Genomic DNA, 25422 nt, shown 5'->3' on the forward strand with positions numbered 1-25422 from the left:
GCAGTGAATTCCGGCGCCTTGTTGAAACGTCATGAATTGGGCGCTTATAACGATCATCATCAGGGCCCCTGGGGATTCTGGGAACTGTAGTTTATGTAGATATGTTACGACTTTGCCTATAAATGATACAGTTCTGACATTTCATTAAGTCCTTTAGTGGTGGTGTTAAATTTGAGTATAAGCATTGCCTCTCTTTGTCTGAGCTTTGCTTCCAGGTCACCTCCTCTTTTGTCAGGGTCGATTTTGGAAATGACCGTCCACTTCAGGTCGGTTTCGATATGTCCATTTTCTAGCCAATGTTGAACTAATGGCGCTGTAAGGACTTTCATCTTGATTCTTGATTTATTTTGTGAGATTCTTTGTCTTATCTCTTGATTTGTCTTTCCGATGTATAACTTGCCACAGGGGCAAACAATGCCATACACAACATTACGGGTTTTACAGTTGTTCACGGACAAAGACTACGGACGGTAAGAGCTCATTGCTAAACTTAGAACTCTAGTTGCTGAAAGCGGTCTTTGCACAAGTTCTAAATAGGACAGATAGTATCTCGTTTCACAATCGCGTTTATGAGTTCTGGTATTTTCTCAACAGATGGACACATAACGGAAGCTTTTCCTTCCATTTATTGAGACTGGATCAAACACGTCAAACTTTACAAAGGACTACAAAACACATTTCAGTAAGTTGTTCAGCAACTGTCTTTTTTTTGAGGCTCTGCAATTCCATCGAATAGAATATTCACGGATGATTCCTCTCTTCCTCACAGTTTCCTTTAAAGAACCCGACAAGAAAACCCGACAGGTACTACATGTGTGTGTGTTGGGCTGAATGTTAAGTTGAGTGTCTCTCTTGTGTGCTGATATCTGACTGAGTTTGTCTCTTATGTTGATTTTATGTTTTTCAGATTTTGTCTGTCTTTGGTCCTGAGGAGAATCCCAATGAGTAATGGGATTCGAAACGAGTCGACCCCTCTAGATTGAATAATTGTTAAACTTCTCCTCACGGTGACCTTGTGTCATCGGGGTGATTGAGATTCAGCTAGTTGGTTGCATATAGTGCATTTGAATTGAGAAATTTAAGTTTGTTCACTTTTTCATATTGAATGTATTTTTGTGTTTTCTCATTAAGAATTGAGCCCTTTTTTTGCTTACCCTAGTTGTATATATTGGATAGGAACCTCCTCCCCTTGTAAATAGTCACTTTCACACTCCCCCACTTGTTGTATGTGTAGCGTTTCTATGTGGATTGATTGTAGTACGAATGCCAGGTTTGAGAGCTTGAGTGAGTTGAATTGGATATTCATGTTGTTTACGGTCTTCCCCTGCATCACCCACACATCTTCCTTTTTTGTTCATTTGAATTGTACATATTGACAAACCCTATTTTGTGTATAGACCCTTGTGATCATTCTTCAGTTGATACAAACAAAAAATTTAAAAAGTTTCTTAAAATAATTTTGTAAGTAGAAAATAAACTTCTATATATCAACATTGGGTGTGGACTGAATGGATTAAAACATGGCTTAATCCAGATTTAACTTTAAATCATAAGATCATTAGGGACTGTATGGGGCGGGACAATGTGGCTGAGATCGGGTGGCTAACATATATTAAAACAACAGCAGAGTATTTGGGCCGCCCTGATCTATATACAAAACCTGAGGGTCTGATAAGAGAAGACATTAGATGGGTTAAGACCCACTTTTTAAAGAAAAAGGAAGCAGAAAGAGTCAAGCGAAATTATGAAGCCAACTGTAAGGTCTCACTATATGATGATTACATAGTTATCTATTCAACGATACCGGACGATAGTTAATAAACCATATCATCGGTGGCTCCTTACAAAATTTCGCTTTAACCAAGTTCACTTTCTGCTGGGTGAATATGATAAGTGGTGTAAGCCTCACGAAAATGCTCCCTGCAAATGTGATGACTTTTCTGAACAGGACTTATTGCATTTTGTGTTCTTTTGTCCCTTCTTTAAGAGTGGTAGGGAGAAGTTTATCAAGCCAATACTGAAAGATCAAGAGTTTATGCAAGTTAAACCGGCTTTATTGTTCCTGCAGCTTATGGAATCACCACTAGTAATGTATGGGGTAGCTAATTTCCTGACAATGTCAATTCGGTCCAGGCAAAATAGACTTCAGCCATCTTTTGCCTTATATCATGGAAATTGATGAATGACCGAAATATTTCTAGGCTAATAGTCTTGTACCATCTGACCTCTAGCAAAACTATTTTATGAATTTTGCAAGGTTTGCACACTTCCCCTGGTTGTAAAAATGTTGTAAAATTATTGTAAATAGAACTGTAAATAGAACTGTAGTAATTTCAATTTAAAAACTTTGTACATTTTTGTAAGATCTGCACACTTCGTTATGGTCCCAAAAACCATGTAAATTATAAATAATTAGTTGTATAGTTACTTTGATCACCACAGAAGATGTGTATATATCGAATCCTTGTTTTTAATAATTTTTTATAATCAATTTTTTATAACTTGGGTTTGTTATGATCAGAAGTGAATGTATAGCATACTTTTATTATTTTAAAATAATCGAATAAAGTGTATTTGACTCTGACTCATTGAGGAGGGGGAGTACACTATGAGGTAAAACCGAGAAAATGTCTTTTAAGACGTAAGGGGGACAACAGTCATTGGGTGAACCCGATTTGACCCGGTTCATAAGTTTGGCCAATGTATGGGGGTCGATGGGAGGAATAGAATCTAATGTGGAGAGATTGCTAGGCATGTCTTCCAGGTAGTCCAGGCTGGCACTTTTTGGTTTGCTCTCTTCAATAGTGGCTATTTTATCCAGAAAGAAATCGTTTGAGTTACAGAACTCTTGGGTGGGTACTTGAGCAGATGCCATTCTGTCATCATTACACAAGTCGTTCACAATCTTAAAAATGTCCTTAGATTTATTATGAGCATTTAGAATTCTCTCAGAGAAATAAGCCGCTTTGGTAAACAATATGGCTGTTTTATATTCTCTGCGAGCAATAATGTATAACTCCCTGCCTTCAGCAGAGTAGCCATGTCTCCATTTCCTCTTGTGTTGGCGCAGTTCAAGTTTTTGTTTTTTAAGATCGGAAGAGAACCATCTATGAGCATCTGATCGGCGGGCGCAAGAAAATTTGATAAGTGGGACATGTTCATTGCATGCTGCCAGAAGCCATTCCGAGAGCTTCTTTTCCATAAAGTTTAGATTGTGGCTAGGGATGGGTACTGATTTGGCCAGGGTGCTAATAAAGTCCTGATTGTTTAATGATCTCCACTTCCTGGTCAATCCTCCCACTGGGATGGTGGTCTTTAACTGGCCACGCATGGTTGTCGAGAACTGTATTAGGTGATGGTCTGACCAAATACACTAGGTCGTCAAGGGTGTAGAAGGGGAGACATTATAGGACCATAATTGGTCCAGAATGTGTCCTTTTTCATGGGTGGGAGTCCGTACGTGCTGAATAAGATTCAGGTTGGAGAGGAGCTCAGAAAGTTCCATGGCCTGAGAGCCGCCCGCAGGATCATTGAACCAGTATTTCAGGTCTCCAACGAGTAAGACCTTGGCATAGTTGACGACTAGGATCAAGGAATGTTTACAATTGTTCATATCTGAACATGGCACCAATCAAACCTGATATTACACATCCACCTAAAGTCATATTGCCCCTGCCTAATCACCTTTGAGTTATAAAAGAATACTGTAAGGCATTCATATCCTTTTTGAGGCCATGTTTACGCACTAAAAAGGCCTACTAATAAATAACCTGATATTGCGCATCTAACTAACCTAATACTGCACTTGCACAATCAATTTTGTACATAAACACTGTGAATGGTACTGAGGGTGTGGTGTGCAATGGAGAGCTCACAAAGGGACAGGTATTTTTAGGTCTCACTTACCAGAAAGCCCAATGCTGCGAAAGAGCTACAGTGAGCTTTCTAAAAACCTAGTGGGCTTCCAGTTCGCTCATTGGTTAACTTTATATCACTTGTTTGCTTGCTTCTTATTCTATGGCTTGCCTTCCCCTTCTTCTGTTTATCCCACCCCTAAAATATTATCTATTTACCATCCTTTTGATTGGCTAACTTTTAGTATCTGCTCACATTCAGGGAACTTTTTTTTTTCTTTTAGCAGTTGATGAGTGCATTTATTTTTTGGCCTCTCCTTCACATGCTGCTTCTCCCCCAAACACCAGTCATGACTGCCATGCACACTCCATGTTGCTCTCTCTCTCATATGCTGCTCTTTGTCTCTCACCTGCTTCTGTCCTGCTCCTTCACCCATAGGTTATCCTTGCCATTGTGTGCTGTTCTCTCACTATCACCAGCTTCTCCCCACCCTGCGATATGTTACTCTCTCCCTTGTGTGCTTCTCCGTCCTTCCTTCAACCACCTGGCTTTACTTTTATTTACAGTCTTCCACCTCTTCTGCATGCCCCACTCACTTCTCAGTTACTGTCACTCCCCTCAAGCGCAATTTCCTTTTTTTTGTGAGAGCCTAGCAGCTGTCCTTTGCTCCTGGGCACTTAGCTAAGTACAAAAGTGCTTTTACACACTTAACATTTAATGCTTTTATTTGTGGACCTACGTTAAAATCATAATCATCTCAGATCAGTGAATAATAAAATGGGCTTCTGTCATTCTCTAGGGGCATGCATGTGTGCGGACACATGGGCACACCTATTGCATTACATGCCAGCAACAGCGACTCCACCACCAAGCGTTTTATTACCAATGCTGTATCTTATAGGCAAACAGAAATGGCAAAGCCAATATGTCCAAAAAGAGAGACCTATTTGCTTTGTCAATGCTTGCTCAAGACTTGTCCGGAGAATTTGCCCATACACTTTTGCATAGAACTTAGCAAACTAATAAAGATGTATTTTGGTGGACTGTCTCGCGAACCTATTTGAACAATGAAACATTCTCTGTGACAGTTAGGCACCTCTTCCAAATTCTGTAATTAGTTTCAACAACTCTCTGTATTTGAGTCATATACAGCTTTTGAAATCTTGCATAGCCCCAGGCTTTGCCAGATTAGTGCATACCCAAATCCATTGACAAATTAAGCAATAATGGTAGCTGGCGATTTTCCACACAATCACAACAGTCAGACAGTAGTTCATGTTTGGTTTTAGATGTTGCAGGGGCTATTGTTCCACTGGAGTGGACATACAACATTGGAAAGCGGTGATGCTTCAGACAGTCTGCATAATGGGTCTTAAAGAGGGTGTAAAAAAAAAACACATGGGCATGAACTATCATTCAATGCTAGTGTTGTTGGCTGTGCTAGAATATTCAGATTGTTATATTCCCATTACTTCTGAAATATCAAATCAAACAAAGTCCTGGAATTCTGCAATGAAAAGCAGACCACATTCTCCTCTCTCCTGAGCCTAATCAAAATGTTCCGATTGTCAAAATGACATTTTTTCTCATGCTATCCAGAGTTATTCCTACTCTTCCAACAATGCACCCTTCCAAACATTCAAGCAGGCGCACGACAAGCAGGATCCAACTGACAAACAGGCAGACTCTTGTATCCAACCAGAAAAGGAAAGAGTGTTGCAACATAACACCTGTGGTAGAAGCATACCATACAAATGGCTATGTAACAAGAAGAACACTTCGCCAACCATGCACTAAAACTAGATATTTGAGAAAGTACAAGAAAAAGGTCAGAAACATTTGTTCCATTGCATGCAGTATTTGCAGAAGCATTTTCAAAGCCATGGTAGCTGAATCCAAGGAGGTTAGAGATGCAAACTAATAGCAATAATAAACTTGAACACATCCTGAATAAATACTACCCCAAATTATTGTTCTCATTGTTATATTTCTAGATAGTAGAGCATTCAAGTCTTCATTACAAGTTTTTTTACATTATTTTGGAACATTACTATTTTTATTATGAATACAGGGGGAATTCATGACCCTGCAAAACAGCAGTCAAAACTGACCTAAAAATAGACAAGAATGCGGACCCATATGGATCTGCACACTTCTCAACTATACCAACAATATAGCAATATAACATTAAAACGTAATTTAGCAGCCAGAGCCTCACTTTTCTGATGCAATACTTACCAGCATATGAATGTGATGCATAAGATCCAGGGAAAGTAGGGCTAGCTCCAAGATAAAATCTGTATAATAAACATATGTCCCCTTGCTCTCCCATGTCCCTTCGTGGTTAAGATCCCAGAGGTGAATCACATAACTAATGGAACAAAAAAATACAATTATTAAGCTGCTTTAGGATTTGCATTCCTAAAGTATGATTCTGTGTACAAGAAAGAAAATACTTAACCATTAATTAGTCTTACAGCTGGGCAACCAGGTTCGAGTCTGTGTTGCTCAACATCTGTGATTCCGGGCAAATCAAAGTCTCCCCGTGCCTACTAAAATGAATGTGTACTTGTGTAATGTAGCTCATGTAAAGCACTCCAATACATTTGAGTTGAGTTTGTGCTGTATAAAACAGCAAAACAAAAATAAACAGATTCACGTGCTTTAATGATTCCACATGGCAGCCTGGGCGTTACAGCAGTTTTAGACGTAGAAGTAAAACATTACCATGCCCATCAGCGAAGAATAGTGTTTATTTAATAGTTTGAATAGCACATTCAAGCCACTAAAAACTGCCCAACAACCTGAATGTGCTGAGAACTCCTCTTCAACTAGAGGCCATGACAGATCAGATTCTAAAGCCTTCTACAGAAGGATGGAGTACAAAAAGTAGAGCCTGATGTTAATCTATGAAATGTTTTAAAGCTGGTAAAAATATTTGCTGGTGATCCAAATTAAAACACAGTCATTCTCTTAGTTTGCCTGCAAAGTAAATGTCCAAATCCACTCTGGAGTCAAACATGAGAACAGGGGAACTTTTCAGTGCAAACTGCCCAAAACAGAACGACTTGCCACAAACGGGTAATCTGCCAATGCTTCGCAGACAGCTATAGAATTATTGACTACAGTTCAACATTTTCTATTATCTAGAGTAGGAAGATGAAGATTTAGAGCCATATGTATCATCAAGCTGATTTGCGATTCTGAAAGAGCGATTTTTTAGAAATCGCTATTTCAGAATCGCAAATTGGTATGTATGTACAAATTCGCATTTTTTTGGCGAATTCTTAGTATTCCATAATTGCGATTAGCAAATTGCGAATCGCAATTAAGGAATACTTTCCCATTCATTTCTATAGGCCAGGAGGCCCATACGAATGAATGGGAAGTTATTCTCAATTTGTGATTCGCAATTTGAGAATCGCAAATTGAGAATAATTTCAAGGGTGCAGGGGTGTCCAAAGGACACCCTGTTGCACCTCTGAAATAAGCATGGGTGCACTTGTGGCGCACATACATGCCCTATGTGTGTCACATGGCACTTTGAAAAATGCAAAAATGTGCATTTTTTAAGGAATTCGCAACTTACCACCAATTTGAAGTTGGTGGTAATTTGAGATTCCTTAAGGACAATTTGCATTTTTTTTTTGCTTCATACATTGCATTTAAGGAATAACAAAAATGTGCGATTCCTTAAATGCCATTGCAAAATAATAAATACATTTTGAGTTTTTAGAAGTATGTATGGTAAGTAGTAAGTAAGTAGATTTGAATCACAGCCTGCAGAATAAACCTGGTTGGTACACAGGAAACTTCTAGAAATGGTTCATGAGTGGTAAATATCTGGATGTATTACCTCTGAAGAAGTCAGCGATAGTCCATGCGCAACCTTCCAAAACAAGAATTTGATGTTCACTCTGCAAATAATTTTTAATGGCGATTTAATTACCTGAGAAGGAACACTACTGAGTTCCCAAAGCTTTTATTTAACTATCCTCAAAATGGAAATGTCCAATGTACGTTTCAAGTATGAAAATAGGGTGTGAACTCCCACCTCACTATATTTCTAACCATACTCTGCCATACATAGGAGAAATGCTAAACGTTTGTGAGGTTTTGCAGTCAACAGCTGCTAAGATTGGTTGGGGTTCATGGAAGTCACCGCTTTATACACCGAGGCAATCTCCCCAGCCGGTTCATACCAGTTGACAGTTTTCCACTGAAAGTTTTATCTGGTGAGCTATGGCCCAGCACTAAATAGATAATTTTCCTCAGTGGGGCCTGAACTGGAAGCAACTGATACATAGGAAACTAAGGCAATGCATATTTGGCACACAGTAACACTCCGCAGATTAGGTCTCACAAGAGTGGAGAGAGCTCAGACACTTTACTCATGGCTATTTCTTCCTAACAAAAAAAAAAAAAAAAAAAAAGACACTGCACTGGCAACATTTGTACAAGAACAACCAGTTCTCGAAAAAATACTCCTTCTCCTTCCATACGCCCTCTAATAATGGGTTGAGCTCATTTTACAAGCCCAGACCCTATGGGAGGGGGCCAGCCCCAGAGGCACAACACAAAAGGCAGACCCCATACGATATGCTCAAGCACTATATAAAAAAGAGAAGGATGGCGGGCGCTGGTTCCGAGACCAGCCTGCCTGGTGAATACGTTGCACCGCCCATCCAAACCATACCCTCAAGCTATAGCGGCTGATACCCCCTTACTGACCCACGTTTAACCAGGAGCTGTTTGCCGCCCGGCCTCCGGACTTTCATCACAGCGCCCCGCCTACCTAGGAGCCGGTGTGGCTGACTCACTGCTCGCCACCGACACCGGCGGCCGCTTCCTCGCCCTGTCACTCACCAGCCTCAACCCGCTCATTACACCAGGCGGGGAGGCAACATGCCCGGTGCGCTCCGGAGGACCTGACGATCGTCACCGATGGCTGCATTCAGCCGGATCCCAAAACCGGATTCCCTGATAACGGCGGCCGCCACTCGTGCCCGCTGCGGGAGGTGAGGAGCGCACCACTGCCATACTGATGAGTGCCCACTACTCTGTACCGCGCCCCGGCCTGCCTGCCTCCTGCAGCGCCCACTGCCTTTGTACTCCATACCGGTGATTTTATTGGCCATAAAGCTCTACTAGGAACTGTCTGCCACCCCCATAGCGGGATTCACAACACCGTCGACAGCCATTGTCCTCCGGGCGAGCATCTGTTTGGATACAGGTATTATTATTATTGGTACCACACTACATATGTGTCCAACACTGTATTCAGCTTTCTCAGGTGAACCCTCTGGAAGGCAGTGTCCTATCAGGCAGACCCAAGAAGTTCCAGTCCATACCTGGAGAGCCAGCAGTGTGGCCAGCACCAAAGTCTGGTACAAACCTCTGGAAAGGAGCCAGAACTAGAGGTTGAGTGGTGCCAGTAGCCGTTCCTTTCACCCTGGGCACTCCAAACGACACTGGTATGGCGCGGGGGCACCCCAAAGGCACCCTGGGGGGGAAAGCAGTAAAAGCAGGGCCCCAGGAAGGGTCTTCGCAATCCTTGAAAAGGACCCGGATGTGGAGACCCACAGGGGTTTTAACCCCTTGCCTGACCTTAACATGGCAGCCAGGGGAGACTTTTCACCACGAGGAGCTCTGAACGTGGAGTCGGTCCCTTCCTCACCTCTCCTCTCACCATCTTTGTCACAGTAGCCAGCTGAAGACTCTCCCCAGTAGCACCAGGACCGATGTCTCTCCTGACCTTACTTCCCTCCTCCCCCTTCTCCCTACCCCCTACCCTTCTCGAGTCTTGACTTTGGATCACCTCCTGTTTCTCTCTCTATTCTGGTGGAACCCAAAACGCATACATGGCCGATCCCCGGTGGAGCTGCATCGACAGCTATAGGGGAGATTGGCTCCGGCACACTGCCATGGCCGTCAGCTACCCAGCCCGACTTCTGACATTTGTCTTGTTTCCTCCCCGCCGATGCTTTTGCTCTTTAATTGTTTTCCCGCTGAGACCTAGCTGTTTGGCTGATCCCCGGTGGAGCCACCTGATAGCTAAAGAGGAGATGGACTGTGGACTTCCCAGCCGGACTTTGGGCAGACCCTCCTTCATCTCTCCATTCTATCCAACTCCTACCCCTTTACCCCACCCCCTTATCCTTCTAAACTCCATTTATTTATAGTTACTGTTTTTCTAGTAACTGATGGAACGGGTAACTGAAGTAATTTTATCATTTCTGTGGAACCTTATGTAAAGCGCTCCGATACCTCCGGGTCTAGCCAGTGCTATATAAAACTTTTTTTTAAAATAAGGAGAGTTAATAGATTGTCAACAGGGAATGCGAGTGATTGACACCTGAAGAAATTCTATTACAGTGGAGCTTAATCTGAATTCTGAACCACTTGTGATGAAAATCCTAGCAGGCTACCCATAGGATGAAAATCCTGGTTAAAGACACACATTTCCATTTATTGTTCGAATATACTGAATAACCCATTATCAGTGGAAAACCGAATGCTAATGTCTGCTGCCTTTCTGTACACTCTGGAGCAACTCAGGAGTGGACAAAAGTAAGATACCCTGAGGCAAACATGACCCGTAGAGGAGTTATCGACAGGCCTAGCAAAAGTGCAGAGGATACTACGAAAAAAAGCTGAGGTAGAAAGAGGATCACGCCTCTCTAACGATGATGGTTAGGCATAAGGAGACCAATCTCTGGCCATGTGCGAGATTCTGGCTGTTCACGATTTCCAATCACTTCTTCCCCCTCAAAAAGAGGGCAACACTACATATTCTGACTTTCTGTCTGCCTAAGGCAGATGTTGTCTAATGCCTATTGGGTCCAACCACAGGGGTGAGAGGGTGTAATACTGCGGTGTACCTTGAGAGACTTAATGAAGCTGGAAGTGGAAGCAGCTGAAGCACACAGGTATAAATGGCAGCATGGTTATGGAGCACAAAATAAGGTTCAATGGAGAAACGCGCGAAGGGGAATAAAAGCAGTTTTTGGTCTCAAACCTACACAGCACACGCTGTGCAACAAGAAGCATGGTTTACAATTCAGTGGGCTTACAACCCGTCTACAGCATACCATTAATTGATACTGTTGTCACTCATTTGCAAACCTGCTATTGCTTAGTACCTGTAGGCGTTCTTTCCTTTCTTGTGTAAGCTCGTCCCTGGAGCATGGCCCAAGGACTTATGCTCTTCCTTGACGTTTTGCAATGCATGTTTTATTAACATTTTATAAACTTTTTGTTATTATTCCTGGAAGTGCAATGTGCTTTCCTACTTTTAATATACATAGCATATGGCTTCCTATTTATGTTGCTTTAACCCTATCTGCTATCTTCATCAAAGCTTTAGTTACTTACAACTAAACTACTCTGAGCCATTTCACCTCACCCTATGCCACTCTACTCCACACAATGCGCTCAAAGAACCTCTATGCCACTATACACCACTCCACTCGACCCCACTCTATAAATCTAATATACACCACGCTATGCCTCTCTACACCACTCCACTTTACTCTGTCCCACTATCTTTTGGCCATGCTGAATAGCAGTCATGCTACTGTACAACATGGCTAAGAAATATTGGCAAAGTCAATTGCTTTCACATGCGCAAAATCTACTGGCTTTGCCAATGTTGGTTTATAAACCACATTTTCACTCGATCACACAGACGTTTTTACCTAGGGGCATAGATGCAGTATGTATTCCCTTTGCAATAGCTTAACCCCTTGCATCATGATTTTCATTAAATATATTTGGTGAAATAAATGCATATGAAAAAAAGTTATGGCATAAACCATGTATGCAAATACCCGGAGTAGTATACACTATTGTTACCCAATGTTAATGGAAGAGCATCATGACTCAAAGTGTCACCTCTTATGAGTTAGGGCCTCTCTCCGCAGTCAACTGTGTTAATTTATATATGCATATTTATTTCATTTGCCTGTGATAACCCCTATCCCAAAAAAATCTTTGCAGCGGTCAGTGAACATGGATTATCAGGTACTGAATGTTGTTGAGAGAAAGATAAAAAAAAAGGGGGGGGGAATGGGCCATATATAACACATTGCAATCTCAAACGGATGCCTTGTCTGCTACTTGTTCTGAGGGTATATACTCCATCATGTCTCACCTGTTTTCATAAAAGAAATATGCCAAAATGTTTATGAAAATAAATCACAGATGCCCTAGGTGTGATCTGTATGTGGCTAGCATTAATCACGTTTGCAACTTGTCCTGAATTAGAGACATATTGGCAGCAAATCGGTCAAGTATTTTCTCAGAGGTTGGGGATAGTGGCACCAGTAACGGTCATAGAAATTATGATTGGTTTTAAAATAGTGATTTATAGACTTACTCAGCTATCTTCAATACTGCTGGATGCTGCTAGATTGGCAAAAGCCCGGGTATGGATTTCTACATAACCACCCTCTATAAATGATTGGTGGCTGTTGGTTAAGGAAACGTATGAGATGGAAAAAGCCTAGCAAAGGCAAGGGGTACCAGCTCTGTGATGAAATAAAATGCAATATAGAGGCTCTTGTTTTAAACATTTATGTCTTTCATATATTATTTGAGGTATAGATAGTTATGTTCTGATGTTCCCCTCTGCTATGTTACTCATTTTTTTGTTTGCTTTAAGTTATCCAATTATGCTCTCCTGCGGTTATCTTTTGTTTATGTAAAATTGTGTAAAGTCTGTGCCCCACTTGTTGACAATAGAAAATATTTAAGACAAAAAATAGAATGAAAATCACTTTGGCACATGTTAATTCCATCAATTTTTGGAAAGGAAACCATTTCAGCATCAAAGTTAAATACACAGGACCATAAAGTTATTCTAGATGTACAAATTGGTTCGGCAATTATTGCAAACCAATATCATGTCTGATTTCTCCAATAAATCGTCCTCAAAACATCTGTTCAGAAAACTTTTCGTTGGAGCAGGGACTAAAATCAAATCCCCAATTCATAATGCTACCTCCGACTATCTTGAAATGTCAATATATTGAAGATCCTACCTTCTAACAGGTTAAAATTACCGACCAAAATTAACTACATTACTGCTACTGTGTAATAGTAAAGACACTTCAAGTCAGTGCAAAGAATTTGCCTCACCTGCAAAATGCATCTACAGAAATACTTGAAGGTTTATGCAACAAAAAGTCCTCACATCATTCAATTAAAACCAGCCCCATAAAATGCTGTAGTTTAACACCAAGTATGCATTTGGCAGCCCAAGGATGCAGAATAATATACTTTCCAGAAGAATTTCACAAAATACTAAAAAGTTGTGATTTCATATGGAACTTTGAATGATTTCTTATTGCAATCAGGGCCGGACTGGGAACCGAAACCGGCCCTGGCAAAGTGCTCGGGCGGCCTCCCCCTCCCCCGAGGGGGTGGATTGGGGTGCGACCGTGCTCTTTGCCAGGGCCGGTTTTCGCCGATTTTGTTACAGGGCTGTTTTTGCAGCTATGCTGCAGAAACGGTCCTGTAACAAAAACGGCCCCCTGGGGCCCAAAACCGGCCCCCACCCATGCGGCCGACCGGGGGATTGCCCGGTGCCCGCAACGGCCAGTCTGGGCCTGATTGCAATCGACACATTCTGTACGACAGAGAGATTTACAATAGGGTACAACATAATTCGGACAGTACTACTATATATAAAAAAAAGAATTCTCCGCAAATGTGTCCTACTTTGCTATAGAGGGTGCTTCCCTGTACTCTTGTCTAGGCCACGTCATTTATACATTCTGTATAAATACTCCTCAAAATGTACTCACCGTAAAATAACGTGAGCAGTTCTCATTGTCACAAGCATAGACTGCAAAAAAACACACAAAAAACATGATCTGATGAAAATGTATTAAACACACATTAAGACAATTTCCTTACTAGCCAATATGAAATAAACTAATAAATCCAACCTTTCTAAAACTAGACCAAGAGATGGAGACGTTAAGACACTTTGCAAAATAGAGGACTGTTCAAATGTTACCTTTTGCCAATCTATAATTTATGACACTTGCATTAAGGTTTTCAGCATTCCACCGTTTTGCTACATTAAAAACATTTGCTTAAAGTACCAAGACTGTACTGCAAAGCAAAACCCAGGCAGAGGTTCAACGTTTATGAGTTTCAAAGAGGTCTCTTGATTTGTAAAGTACCTAAAAGAACCATACAGGGGTGTGAAATTTTATAAAATGTCTACTTGTCAAAGGGACGGAATTCTTCAGAAATCTACTAATCCTGTTCACAAAAAATGCACTAGTCCCTATTGGTGTCAAACAGTAAGATGACAAACTATGGCAGCATGCTCATTTTATCAGAGCTCTAACAGAAGCCTCTTGGTTTTGGAAGGGCTTATGTTATACCAGTGCATGGGGTCAGGCAAGGTTCTGATTTTGCCATCTTTCTGCAAATCTGCATATGGGTGCTGAAATTCGTCGGGAAGCAGTATTTCCAGGCTTGGAATGCCATGGGAGTAATTCCATATGCACAGACTTGCATGTTTAAGGGTATTTACCAACTCCTCTCCAATCTCTTCCCGAAAAAAAAATAGGTTGAAAATGGACTCTCTACAAAGACATTACTCGAATTATTTCCAGGGTGGAAAAACATGGGGTTAATGTTAGGAATGTGCAAGTGCTCAGCAGATTTTCGCATAATATCCGCCTATATATTTGCTAATGCCAAAAAGGAATTCACAAATGTTAGCTAAGCAAGCCGTTTCCACGCCTTCTTCTGTAAGATCTTGTGAGCTCCTAAAAGCTGTAAATCTGTACCGATGCAGGAGTATATACTTGTGGGTGCACTGTTGTCACTTTCTTTAAGATTTGGGACCCAAATGTATCTTCATGTAATCCTTTATTATGCCCATTAGAGTTTCACACTTATTATCATTTTTTAATCTCTATTTTTAAATCTTGGCATCCAGCAAAGATGTTTTACTAAATGATGCTTCAAAGAAATATTGGAAGTTGCACAATAGTTTAGCAAACCTTTTTCGAGCTACAATTTTTTCTACATATAAGTTGAAAGCAAAGAATCCACAATTGTGCTTTCAGACTTCAGCATATATTTGCATACAAAAAGGGCGCATTCTGGTGGCAATGCAAGTAGCCTTGCATTATTACATTTTATAAGCATGCACATGTACTTTATATTAAAACTACTACTACTGTTTTATCAAAACACGCTGAGCTTGCAGCATTTTCTTACAGCTATCATTCTAATAAGGTTTTACATTCATAAGCCTTACATGAAAATCTGATAAAAAAAATATAGATAAATCGATAGATACAAACAACCTGTCTTAGTTGTAGACAGTCAACTTTCAAAAGGTCCATCCTGTAAACTAGCAGCTAAATGGTTTGTGCTTTTGTGCTGCTAGGGGTTGGGTGTACTTGTCCAAACACTATAATTTGTTGTCCTTTACACCAAAACCATATGTCCTGGGCACAAGGTGATAGGAAATCTGTACCCTTGCCCTTCCTAGTACCTTGCCCTTCCTAGTACCCCTTTTCTTTAACACACTTTCGTTTTCTCCCAGTGCCATTTTCGAAGTTAACTTCCACAAGTCGCAATATGCAAGCAAGCCCAACTGCTTCTCCACTTACAAGTAGCTTGAGGATATACAACGGATATGTCAACTGCAAACACAGTTCTTCACTCCTTATTCAATTGCTTGCTATAACACAAATCCACCCCTTAAATTTACTGACAGTCAAAAACTCTAGGATTCGCTCCTACTATACTACTTCATTGCTACCCACATTAAATAAACCATGTGTCTATTTTTCAGTACGTTTCTATTGCGCAATCTTTGTAGACTATGCCTCCTTGCCAGCCAGGAGCCCAGCACTAAGATTTGCAATTCTAGGCAATTCAAGTTACCTCTCCTTTTTCAGAATGATTGTACTCACAACAGGATAGTGTTGGTAATGGACTTGGGCGTGTCCACCAGCCCTCCATCCCAGCCGATGAAGCAACAGCATCTTTAGAAAGCCTGGGGAGTTTAGACACGTGGTTGAATTAAGGGCTAGTTCAAGGGTGAGGTTTCGGTCTTGAGGGTTAAAAGTATTATCTTCTTTGCATCAACAGGGATTAAGCTTGCTTCCGCTAAACTGTAACCACTTTACTAATTACAATTTGGTATGGTCTGGAGAACTGTGCTAATGTGCTGCCATTTCATTGTCCTGACATGGAGGTGGACACCAGTGTTTAATTTGAAAAATCACAAGTGCTGGGGCCCAAGGTTTTACTCAAAAGCCAATGGCATCGCAAACGAAGGTCAGAGTGCAAAATACCAAGACTGCTTGAATCCACTTGTTGCACTTTTAATCCTTCACTGGAAACTCCATATTGCCTTATAGCTCTCTTGCAGGTTCTTTTTCATCCCTGGTTTTCCTTGTATCACTGCTTTAACCATATTTGTCTTAACTCTTCTTGCAAGTGTTTGTGTTATTCTCATTTGCTCGAGATCAAAGTCTTTGAGGAATAATAAGTGCTGGTCCCCAAAAATGCAGGCCGGTGGTCCCCACCTGTAAGCACTGGGTCAAATTGAGCACTACTGGAGGCTAAGCAAGGGAGTTAACCTGCAGCTTTGCAGGCGATCGATCGCCCCTCTCTTTGTTACAGACAGAGTCAAATTCAGCAGCTCCGATACCATGAAAGCTTATTAACCGCATAAAAGCTCATATAATGTAATAATATTAGCATCTCTTACATGTTCACTTGAAAATCCACCGTTTTCCTCACAGATATGACATGGGTAGCACTTACTTTACAGCTCTAGATTCACCCACTATAGTAGGTCTGGCATTAAAACTACTAGCAAAGAGGGTGATAATGTGATAGTCTTGCATAATAAAACAATAAACCATTGAAGCAGGGCTTCAGTTTGTCTATATGTTCACAGTGGTATGTCATGCCCTAAGGGGAGGGTGGTATTTTTAGCCTTCCTTGACCTCTGCTTGGTCCTTGACAATGTAGAAAAGATTCTGTTGTATTATTCTGGTTTCTAAACTGACAATCAGGGATCATGGTAAGAAAACTAATGTCTAATATTGCACATCTAGATATAAGATGAAAACAAGTAGGGATCAGAGACCTGTACTGCTCAAAATTGTTGCTGTCAAATCTGAAGTAGAGGCACTGTATAGGGCTGAACTGTGGTGTTAAACACATTTAAAGTCTATAGCTCTCCAGAAGACCAACTTTTTGAGAAAAATCAGCAAGTCCCTAGTCATCATCATTACAGTTACTGAGATAAGGAGATGAGATGTGTGTTCCACACAGATGTTTAATTAAAACCATTTTATTCTGAGCTAGACTATAGACTAATACGGCAGCCCTGTACACCAGTAAGGGTTGTGGAATCTACCATTAAATTGTAAATCGGTCTATTCAATCTGGGTTGCCAATATTTATACAACTCATGTACAGATTGTCCTTCCCGCAGTTTGATTACAAAATCTACATTGTTTTCTCGCTGAGGCTAGATTCTGAGACAAAATTATAATTGAAAAATTAAATGCCACACATAACTCTTCTTTAGGCCCAGAATATATTTGGCATTAATGTACTGTGGGAGACATGTGTTATAGTGATCAAATGTTTTCAGTTTACATAAGATACCTACAGTTAAGGTTCAGTTTGGAAAATCGGCCATCATTTAGCCTTAAAGTAAGATTATTACAAGCTAACGTGAGCACTAGCATTTGCATTCCAAGCGCAGTCGAAGATGAAATGCATTTTCTCCTCTTGCATATGGCTATTTGTTGAAACTTTAACTGAAACCATTGCTTTTTGAATTTAGAGTTAAAAACAGGAGAGATGCTCTTGATCACTTAAAAAAACACTGAACATTCTAACTTATAATTCAGTACTACTCTGGCAAGCAGGGAAGACAAGGACAAAGTAATAATTATTTAGATAAGATTTCAGATTTCAGTTTGCTGATGAATGGCTGTGAATGATTTATGCATATGTGCATACTGTTTTTTTAAGTAACCAAGACTAAGAATGCTCTTATTTACCTGCTGTGTCGAAAATGTAAAATGTTTGCTTCCTTTTTTACTATGATTTGTGTTGAATATTCAGATTTTGTTTAGGATTGTATTCTGGATATTTATTTTCTTAAACATTTTACCACTACTACTGAAAGACTCAAAATATCTACTTTTCAATGCTGCATATTAAATAGAATAATGGCAGCCACTCTTGATGAATTTCATATTACTAATAGCTCAATTTGCAAATACGTTGTTGTTAGTGGTTTCGATTCCCATGTGTCTCCTAAACAACAATGATAACTACTATCCTGACCAGAGATGCAACAGAGGGATCCCCGGCGAAGCACCATCACCCACACCTCAAGCGCAGGGGCAGATCACGTCTGAGCTCAAAAGAAGTAGTAGGGAGATAGCAGTGCTTGGGGAAAGGGGGAGGAGGGTGGGGTATAGTTTAGTTATTTGTGGGGGGGAGGGGGAATCAGCCTGGTTACATGTGGAAGCATTCACCAACTGAATGGTGACTGATAAACTCAGAACTTGGGACTACCAGACCACGTAAAGGCTGCACTGTGATGCACTACACTGATCCAGTTACTTATCTGTTGACGCAGCGGAGAGCGGCACTGTTGTATAACATGTAAAAGGCAATTACATTTGTTTTATTTTTTTAAAACTACTATCCTGGCGAAAGTTTCCTCTTCTTCCTTTTTTTCAAACCCATCTGGGTACATTAGGTACTATCTTAGATGACAAATCGAGTGAGGTGACCCATTGAGGAGGGATGGCAATCGAACCCTGGACATAAGTTGTAACATGAGGGAAGGAATGTATGTTACTTACAAGGCAGGCTACTTGCAAACAGGAAGACTCTTACTGATAAGCGGATTACAGTGTATACATGAACCAATGCAAACAAGTTATTATCTCCCTAAAATTTACACATGGGAAAAACTGTTGGATTTAAAGATATGATATAGCCTGCTGGCATTACAACTTTCCTGAGGGTTAATTAAAACACGAGGTATAGGTTATAAATTTAGCAGCAAATACGATAGCGAAAAAACTGATGGTCTACATTATGACACTGGAAGGTTGGCAAGACTTCTGGAAGAATGTTAAAATTGGGTTAGAAAAAAGAAAGATAAATCAATATACTATAATGTTACCTCTGCTGCCATGAAAGCTAGAGTGTGCATTCCATGGGCATAGCCTGTCACACCACAGACAACTGCTAATCCGCAACACGACAGCAACATCGCAACCAACAGAGCAAGAACTCTAACATGGCTACTCATTGGGGTGGTTGGTGAAAATGACAGCTGAAAAACAAAACATTAAATATTAATAAGAACTGTATATACACAACACCATCATGCACTGACAATGTCCTAGTACTGGTTACCTTGTTTCAATTTAGCTCACTGAATGCTTTACTGCATTTTTTGAGCTTTACTAAATATGCGATCTGTACATTACTATAAACATCTTTCAAGTATATTAAGTGTCTAAAAAAATTGTGATTCAGTAATTGTGCACCTCAAACAATAACGGATTCTAATTATATTTTGTTATAGAGTGAAAACAAATAACTGCAGCCCATCAGTAATGGTGCATTTTATTTCCTTAGGATTCTATAACAGGCAGCACCTATGTGCAGAAAACCAGTTTTGAGAGAGTGAGCATCAGTCTACAAATGCCACAAGCAATTCTACTACGATTTGGGATCTGTATATGTTCCTTGGCCCTTTCCTCTCCCAGCAATGCCTATCTAGTGCATCATTTCAAGATTGTAGTTAAAGGAAGCAAAAATACTCTTCAAGTTAGCAATGAATTTACTCATTACACCACAATGACAATGGTAAACACACTGCAGACACACGAATCTCTTTCATACAAATTAATCCATATTCCCATGAAGAGCCCATATGCTAAGCTTCAATAAAATATTATGCTTATGAAATGAACAAAAGTAATAGGGTAAAAGGACTAAAGCACCAGGATCAAACTGAAGAGTAAGAAAGAACATGTGAAAGAATAAGCTAGTTTGATAGGCAACAACTGTTTGCAGGATATAGAATTACATGTTCCCCAGCAAATTTATGTTTAGGATTTGGTATAATACAGACAGCTGTGTAAATACAAAGTTTTCAATCGTCATAAAATATATTTTTTCATTTAAAGGCACATCAAGCTTTGATTTTCATTGGAAATGCGCTGAGAGAATAATTTTTTTTAAAAGCACTGGCAAAGCAAACAGGTTTCACCTTTGGGCCCTATTGGTTCTTTCCATGATCTGCACCAATGCTGTGCACTTGTGGCGGGGTCAGGGGAGGGGGCAGGTAGGAATAAGCATAATAACAAAACTGTTTTTGGTGGCTGTGTCATTCTGTGGGCTAACGCATACATTATTATTATTATTATTATTATGATGTTTCTTATATAGCGCCTGAATCGACCCCCGAAGGGGTATCTCCGCGCTTGCCTTGGGAACCCGTCCTGGCTTTTCCCAGTGAGATAGCCCCTACAGGGCATCCCCAAGGTGAAAGCCAGGCATCCCGCCGCGGGGGGCCGTTGTGGAGATTAAGCAAGCTTAATGCCCAGAGTTGCAGAGTGTGAACCCATGATTAGAGCAGGCACCGAAGAGAGAATTATCGAGTCCGCGGACATTTGAGCTCAAGACCCTGCCGCGACGGGAATTGAACCCTGGTCCCGGGGTCTGACCTCTGCTTCAGGGTCTGCCTGCTCTAACCAGTGAGCCACACTTCTCCACATGATGTATGATGTATGCATGTGCATTTGTCACTGCCGAATGCGCACCTACTGGATGATGCGGGTTCATCTGTTTTTAATTGCCCGATCTAAAATTCGGATGCCACTTAGATTAGTAAATACTTTTTTTATGTTTCTGTGCAAAGAGCTTTTGTTGTAGCAGAGTGCCCAGCAGGAAAAAGCAGCGCTGCCCACACAACCTACCCCCAAAAATCAAACTTTAAAAAAATATGTTTTTTTTTTTACACACGTCTGCTAAGCATGGGGGGGCAGTGGAGGAAGGGGCGTGAGTAGCAACACAGAGAGGAGGATCAAATAAACATAAAAATAAAGCTGGTGGGAAAAGGAGGATAACAGCAGCATGAGGGAAGCACACGAGAGAGGAGCACACAAGGAAAAGAGCTAGAATATACATGGACTCTTCATGGAATACTTAACAAAAACAAGTAGTTCCTCAAATATAGGAGTCGAAAGATACATGTCAGCCAATCAAAGGGACGAGGGAGGGAAACACACAGGTAAAGGAAGAGGAAAAAAACATCACATAAGAAGCAAGCAAATGACGACACCAACCACAAAAAATACGACGAATGGAAAGAGTGGACGGGCTGTAAGCCAACTTTAAGGGTTTGGTATGGCCCACAAACAACTCTTGCTGTCTGGTAGCAAAGACCTAAAAACCTGCAAGAAGAAACTTGTCATGTTTGGTCTCAAACAAAACAGCAAAACAAAAATTGTTAATATTCAAATGGAAATACAGAGGATCTGCTTCAGTGTTTAACTGTAAAGTGGTTACTAGGTGGCTGCACATGATCAGGGAGATTTCACCAGTACTACATTTTCAATAAGAACCGAAATTAACGAGTTGCAGTGTTATTCCACCTGGCTTCAATTAAATTAAACTTCCAATGGCTGCGTTAATTTGATACAGAACAAACTGGTAAGCAGTCAGCATCAGGTTTTTAAGCACAGATTTTGCTCCACACTCCTTACAGATTTTGGGGGCCACTGCATCCCAGCCATTGCAGAAGCAGAGTAGAGTGAGATGGTGTGGCGCTGTCATTTACTATAAATTAAAATGCAATTTAGAAAGTGAAGAAAAATTTACTAACCTTCAGTAACAGTATTTCTGGTCGATACTAGACTTGCCCAAAGATTCCTCACCTTATGACTATCGCCAAACTGGGCCTGGAATCTTTTTCCTGAGTAACAGTTCTTCAGCACCACAAGCGGACGCCATCCAGCTAAGCCTAAGATTTAATTATACTGGGGCATACAAGGCAACATACTGCTCACTGGCGATATTTCCTTGTCCCTTTTCTATACCACTTCAAAGAATACAGATGCGATAGAAAACATAAACTGCAATAACAGTAGCCAACAAATAACATACCTTGGGATCTTATTAATGGTACCAACTCAAAAGGGAGGAGTCAGAGTGGAAAGGTATCTTAGTGAAGATATAATATTCACCAGAAATATTCTTACTAGAGGCAAGTATTCCTTTACCTCTTCCAATAGATACCTCACCTTATGAAAATATCCCAAAGCAATATCCTCCAGAATATGGCAGTGAGTAGTGCCGACGACCTATGGAAGTCGTGCAACACAACCTGGCAAAGTACCCATAACTGCAAGCCTGAGCTGTGAGGCAATACTGCTTAACAAAAGTACACGAGCATCACAATGTACTCACCTGGTAAATATTAGCCACCAAGACATTGTTGAGCACTGAAAGCAGTGGAAGTAGCATCAGCCCTCATGAAGCCGGCAAGAATGCCAGGCAATTGGGGTTTCTTTAGTCACTGCATAGACTATCTTATTGCAAAGAAAGGTGAGATAGTGCACTTGGCCTTCCTGGCTGCAGTGGATATAGTATGACCATGGGTGCCTGGAATCCAGATCACTTCAGCTACTCCTCTTCTTTTGGGGGATAAGGAGGATGAAAAAAAGACGGGAAACAGACTGACTGACCAACACAACTTTCAGCAGGAATGAAGGGCAAGTGCAAAGCACCAGTTTATATGGAAAGAACACAATGAATAGCAGTTGGACTGGGAGGGTTTTCAGTTAACAATCCATATGGGCAGAAGTTATTTCCACCAAGAAAACAGTTTTCAACATTAGCAGATGAACCACGTAACTGTGCATTGGCTTGGAGGTGCATAGGAAAGTGAACACCAAATGCAAATCCCACTGAAGAATACTAAAAGAAGCGTGGACAAACAAAACAAACCTTTCAAAACGCATGCAATATGTAGCAACAAACAAAGGATCATGATCAGGAAGGAACACAACAGTTAATAGAGCAGCCAAATCTACAAAAGCAGCAACTGCCAAGCCCTACCGGGCAAGAGACTGCAAGTGTAAAACATGAGAAAATGGGCTACAGAAGGATCCAAACATTTTGACTAGCCCTAATAAGCAGACACATTAAAGTGTCCTGCATAGACAGATTTCATGGAGGGTTTACCAAAAGCCAAGAGGATGTCTACCACTTCTTTAGGTAAACAAAAAGATCCGGTTGGGGGTGCTAGATGGCGCCAGACCAAGATGGCCGAACTTTAGTGAGGCTCCGGCCGGTCTGAGCACTTCCACTTCCTTCATGCCATCCTAATGCGCACAAACTTTGTTCATTTCATCACCAACAGACTCCTGAGACTGAGAGGAGTTCTCCGATACCACGTAGGCCGCTCTATCTCCTGCTGGGACTGAGATAACGCTGCCTTAACTTGCATACAGGCTGCAGCCTGCTCCGTGTGGGCCCGCTACCTGGCTACCGACTCTACGCTAGGACGCGGTCTGAGGTCTGTCTGTGAGTGAAGCGCTGCATACACACAATCGCCCTCACCACCTGCAATACCGCCGCCCTGAGACTGCCTGGGGACCCGAATAGGCGGTGTGACTGTGCTCTCCTCCCCCGGACAGTGGAGGGATGACCAAATCACCGCGATCTGCTGAGATCACCACCTGGGGGCCGTGATATGGGGCCTTGACTCTACACGCCTACTGTCTGCGGAGGCCCGGGCGCCGGGATCGGGAGTTGTGTCCTGCATCGCCCTGGGCCCCTCTGAGCCGCCAACAGCATAATTCCGGGGCACATACCGGACGACCATAGAGACCTGCCTCCTGACTACCTGGGGCCCGCCACATTTGCTGCCAAGGAAGTGAAGAGCCGCCTCCCGCCACACTGCTACACCCCCCTTGCAGACTAGGGCTGCGCTCGAGGTAAGTGCTGACCTCCTTGGCATCGCGGCGCACTGCCTGGATTGCGGAGCCGGCCCGCGCCACGATTGCCTCCTCTCCTGCAAAAACCAGCTCCCACCTTGCCCCGGCATCCGCTCTTCTGGGGGGCCTCTGGCTGCATGACAATACTCAAAAAGCCACAGCATTAGCGAGATTCCCAACTGAAGGCTGCAAAAAAGCTGGGAACGCCGGGAACGCATTGGGCCCGCTCTGTATGTGGGTGCGATTTACCTTTTGGACGCTTTCCTGACCAGCCCTCCATTTTGTGAGCTCCTTCCCCCAACACAGCCTCAGGGCCACTTTTCCAGCCCAGCAACGCCAATATCGTGCTCTGCCTCATCTGCTGCCGCGCAAGGCCTATCTGGACCTTACATCAGTCAGCTACTGGTAATACTTGCCCACCACAAACGGCCCCTGGGCTCTTGCACAAGTCAACCGAGTGCCAACCTCGTCTCCTCCTCACCTACAGGCCGCTACCCATCGACGCAAAATGGGGCGAACTGACGCCAAACAGGCCAAGCTGCCATTCGAATCAAAGAAGACCCCTGGGTCCCAGGCTGCTGACCATACACCTCCAATCGTGGGGGCCGCACCAGATGAAGACTGGAAATCACTCCTAGGAATGAAATAAAGCTTAACATCTATGGACTCTAAGATAGACGCGCTAAATACTAGAATGGACACCATCATGGCAAAATTGGACCAACATGATACCCGCTTGAAGGAAGCCAAAAGCAGGATATCTGACCTGGAAGACACCGCAACAACTAGCGGCCGCCAAATCACACAGACGGACAAGCTCCTTAAAATTATAGCCGACAAGAACGAGGATTTGGAGGCACGTTCCCGAAGGAACAACGTGCGTATCTTAGACCTTGCAGAGACGATTGTTTACGCTGGGCGAATGGAGGACTTCATTGAAAAACTGGTGACCGACCTATTTGGCAGAGACTCCTTCTCAACACACCTTACTGTTGAGAGGGCGCACCGTTCTTTGGCTGCCCGTCCCCCTCCTGGTACACCACCCCGGCCCATCATTGCTCGATTCCTTAATTATCGAGAGCGGGACACGGTACTCTGCATAGCTCGTGAAAAACTTCAAATACTATATGAAAACACAACGCTATCGTTCTATCCGGATTTCACCCCTATGGTGCAGGAGGCGAGACGCAAATTCTCTGGAGTGAAGAAGAAACTACTGTCCCTGGAAATCCCCTACGCAAGGTTTTACTCGGCCAAACTCAAGATTACCCATCGTGGGAACCAACACTTTTTTACATCTCCGCAGCTGGCTGAGGAATATCTGAAACGCCACAGGCAGACATCCTCCAGAGACAACGACTCCGGCGGCAGGTCCAGATCGAACTCTCCTCTCTCCCAGCAGGACTAACTCACGCTGTGGCTTGTCTCTTCGGAGGGTCCTCCTCATGTCTCTTCGGAGGGTCCTCCTCATCAGACTGTTCTTAAGACACGTAACGATCTGCACTGGTGATGTACAAAACTGTTTTTCCTT

General features: G+C 42.1%; 1 protein-coding gene across 2 annotated transcripts in view; it reads right to left on the reverse strand.

Annotated features, from left to right (window-relative positions):
• The window catches only part of AMFR (autocrine motility factor receptor), a 400143-nt gene that overhangs the window by 278615 nt on the left and 96106 nt on the right, over positions 1 to 25422 (reverse strand). For both annotated transcript variants that reach the window (XM_086947689.1, XM_086947688.1), the window contains exons 4-6: positions 19061 to 19213; positions 13662 to 13702; positions 6094 to 6226 (exon numbers count right to left, since the gene is read on the reverse strand). In XM_086947689.1, the coding sequence (XP_086803815.1) occupies positions 6094 to 6226; positions 13662 to 13702; positions 19061 to 19213 (327 nt within the window). The remainder of the gene's footprint in view (positions 1 to 6093; positions 6227 to 13661; positions 13703 to 19060; positions 19214 to 25422) is intronic.

This window comes from Lissotriton vulgaris, chromosome 12, assembly GCF_964263255.1.
Source record: "Lissotriton vulgaris chromosome 12, aLisVul1.2, whole genome shotgun sequence".
In the NCBI taxonomy this organism is placed as follows: domain Eukaryota; kingdom Metazoa; phylum Chordata; class Amphibia; order Caudata; family Salamandridae; genus Lissotriton; species Lissotriton vulgaris.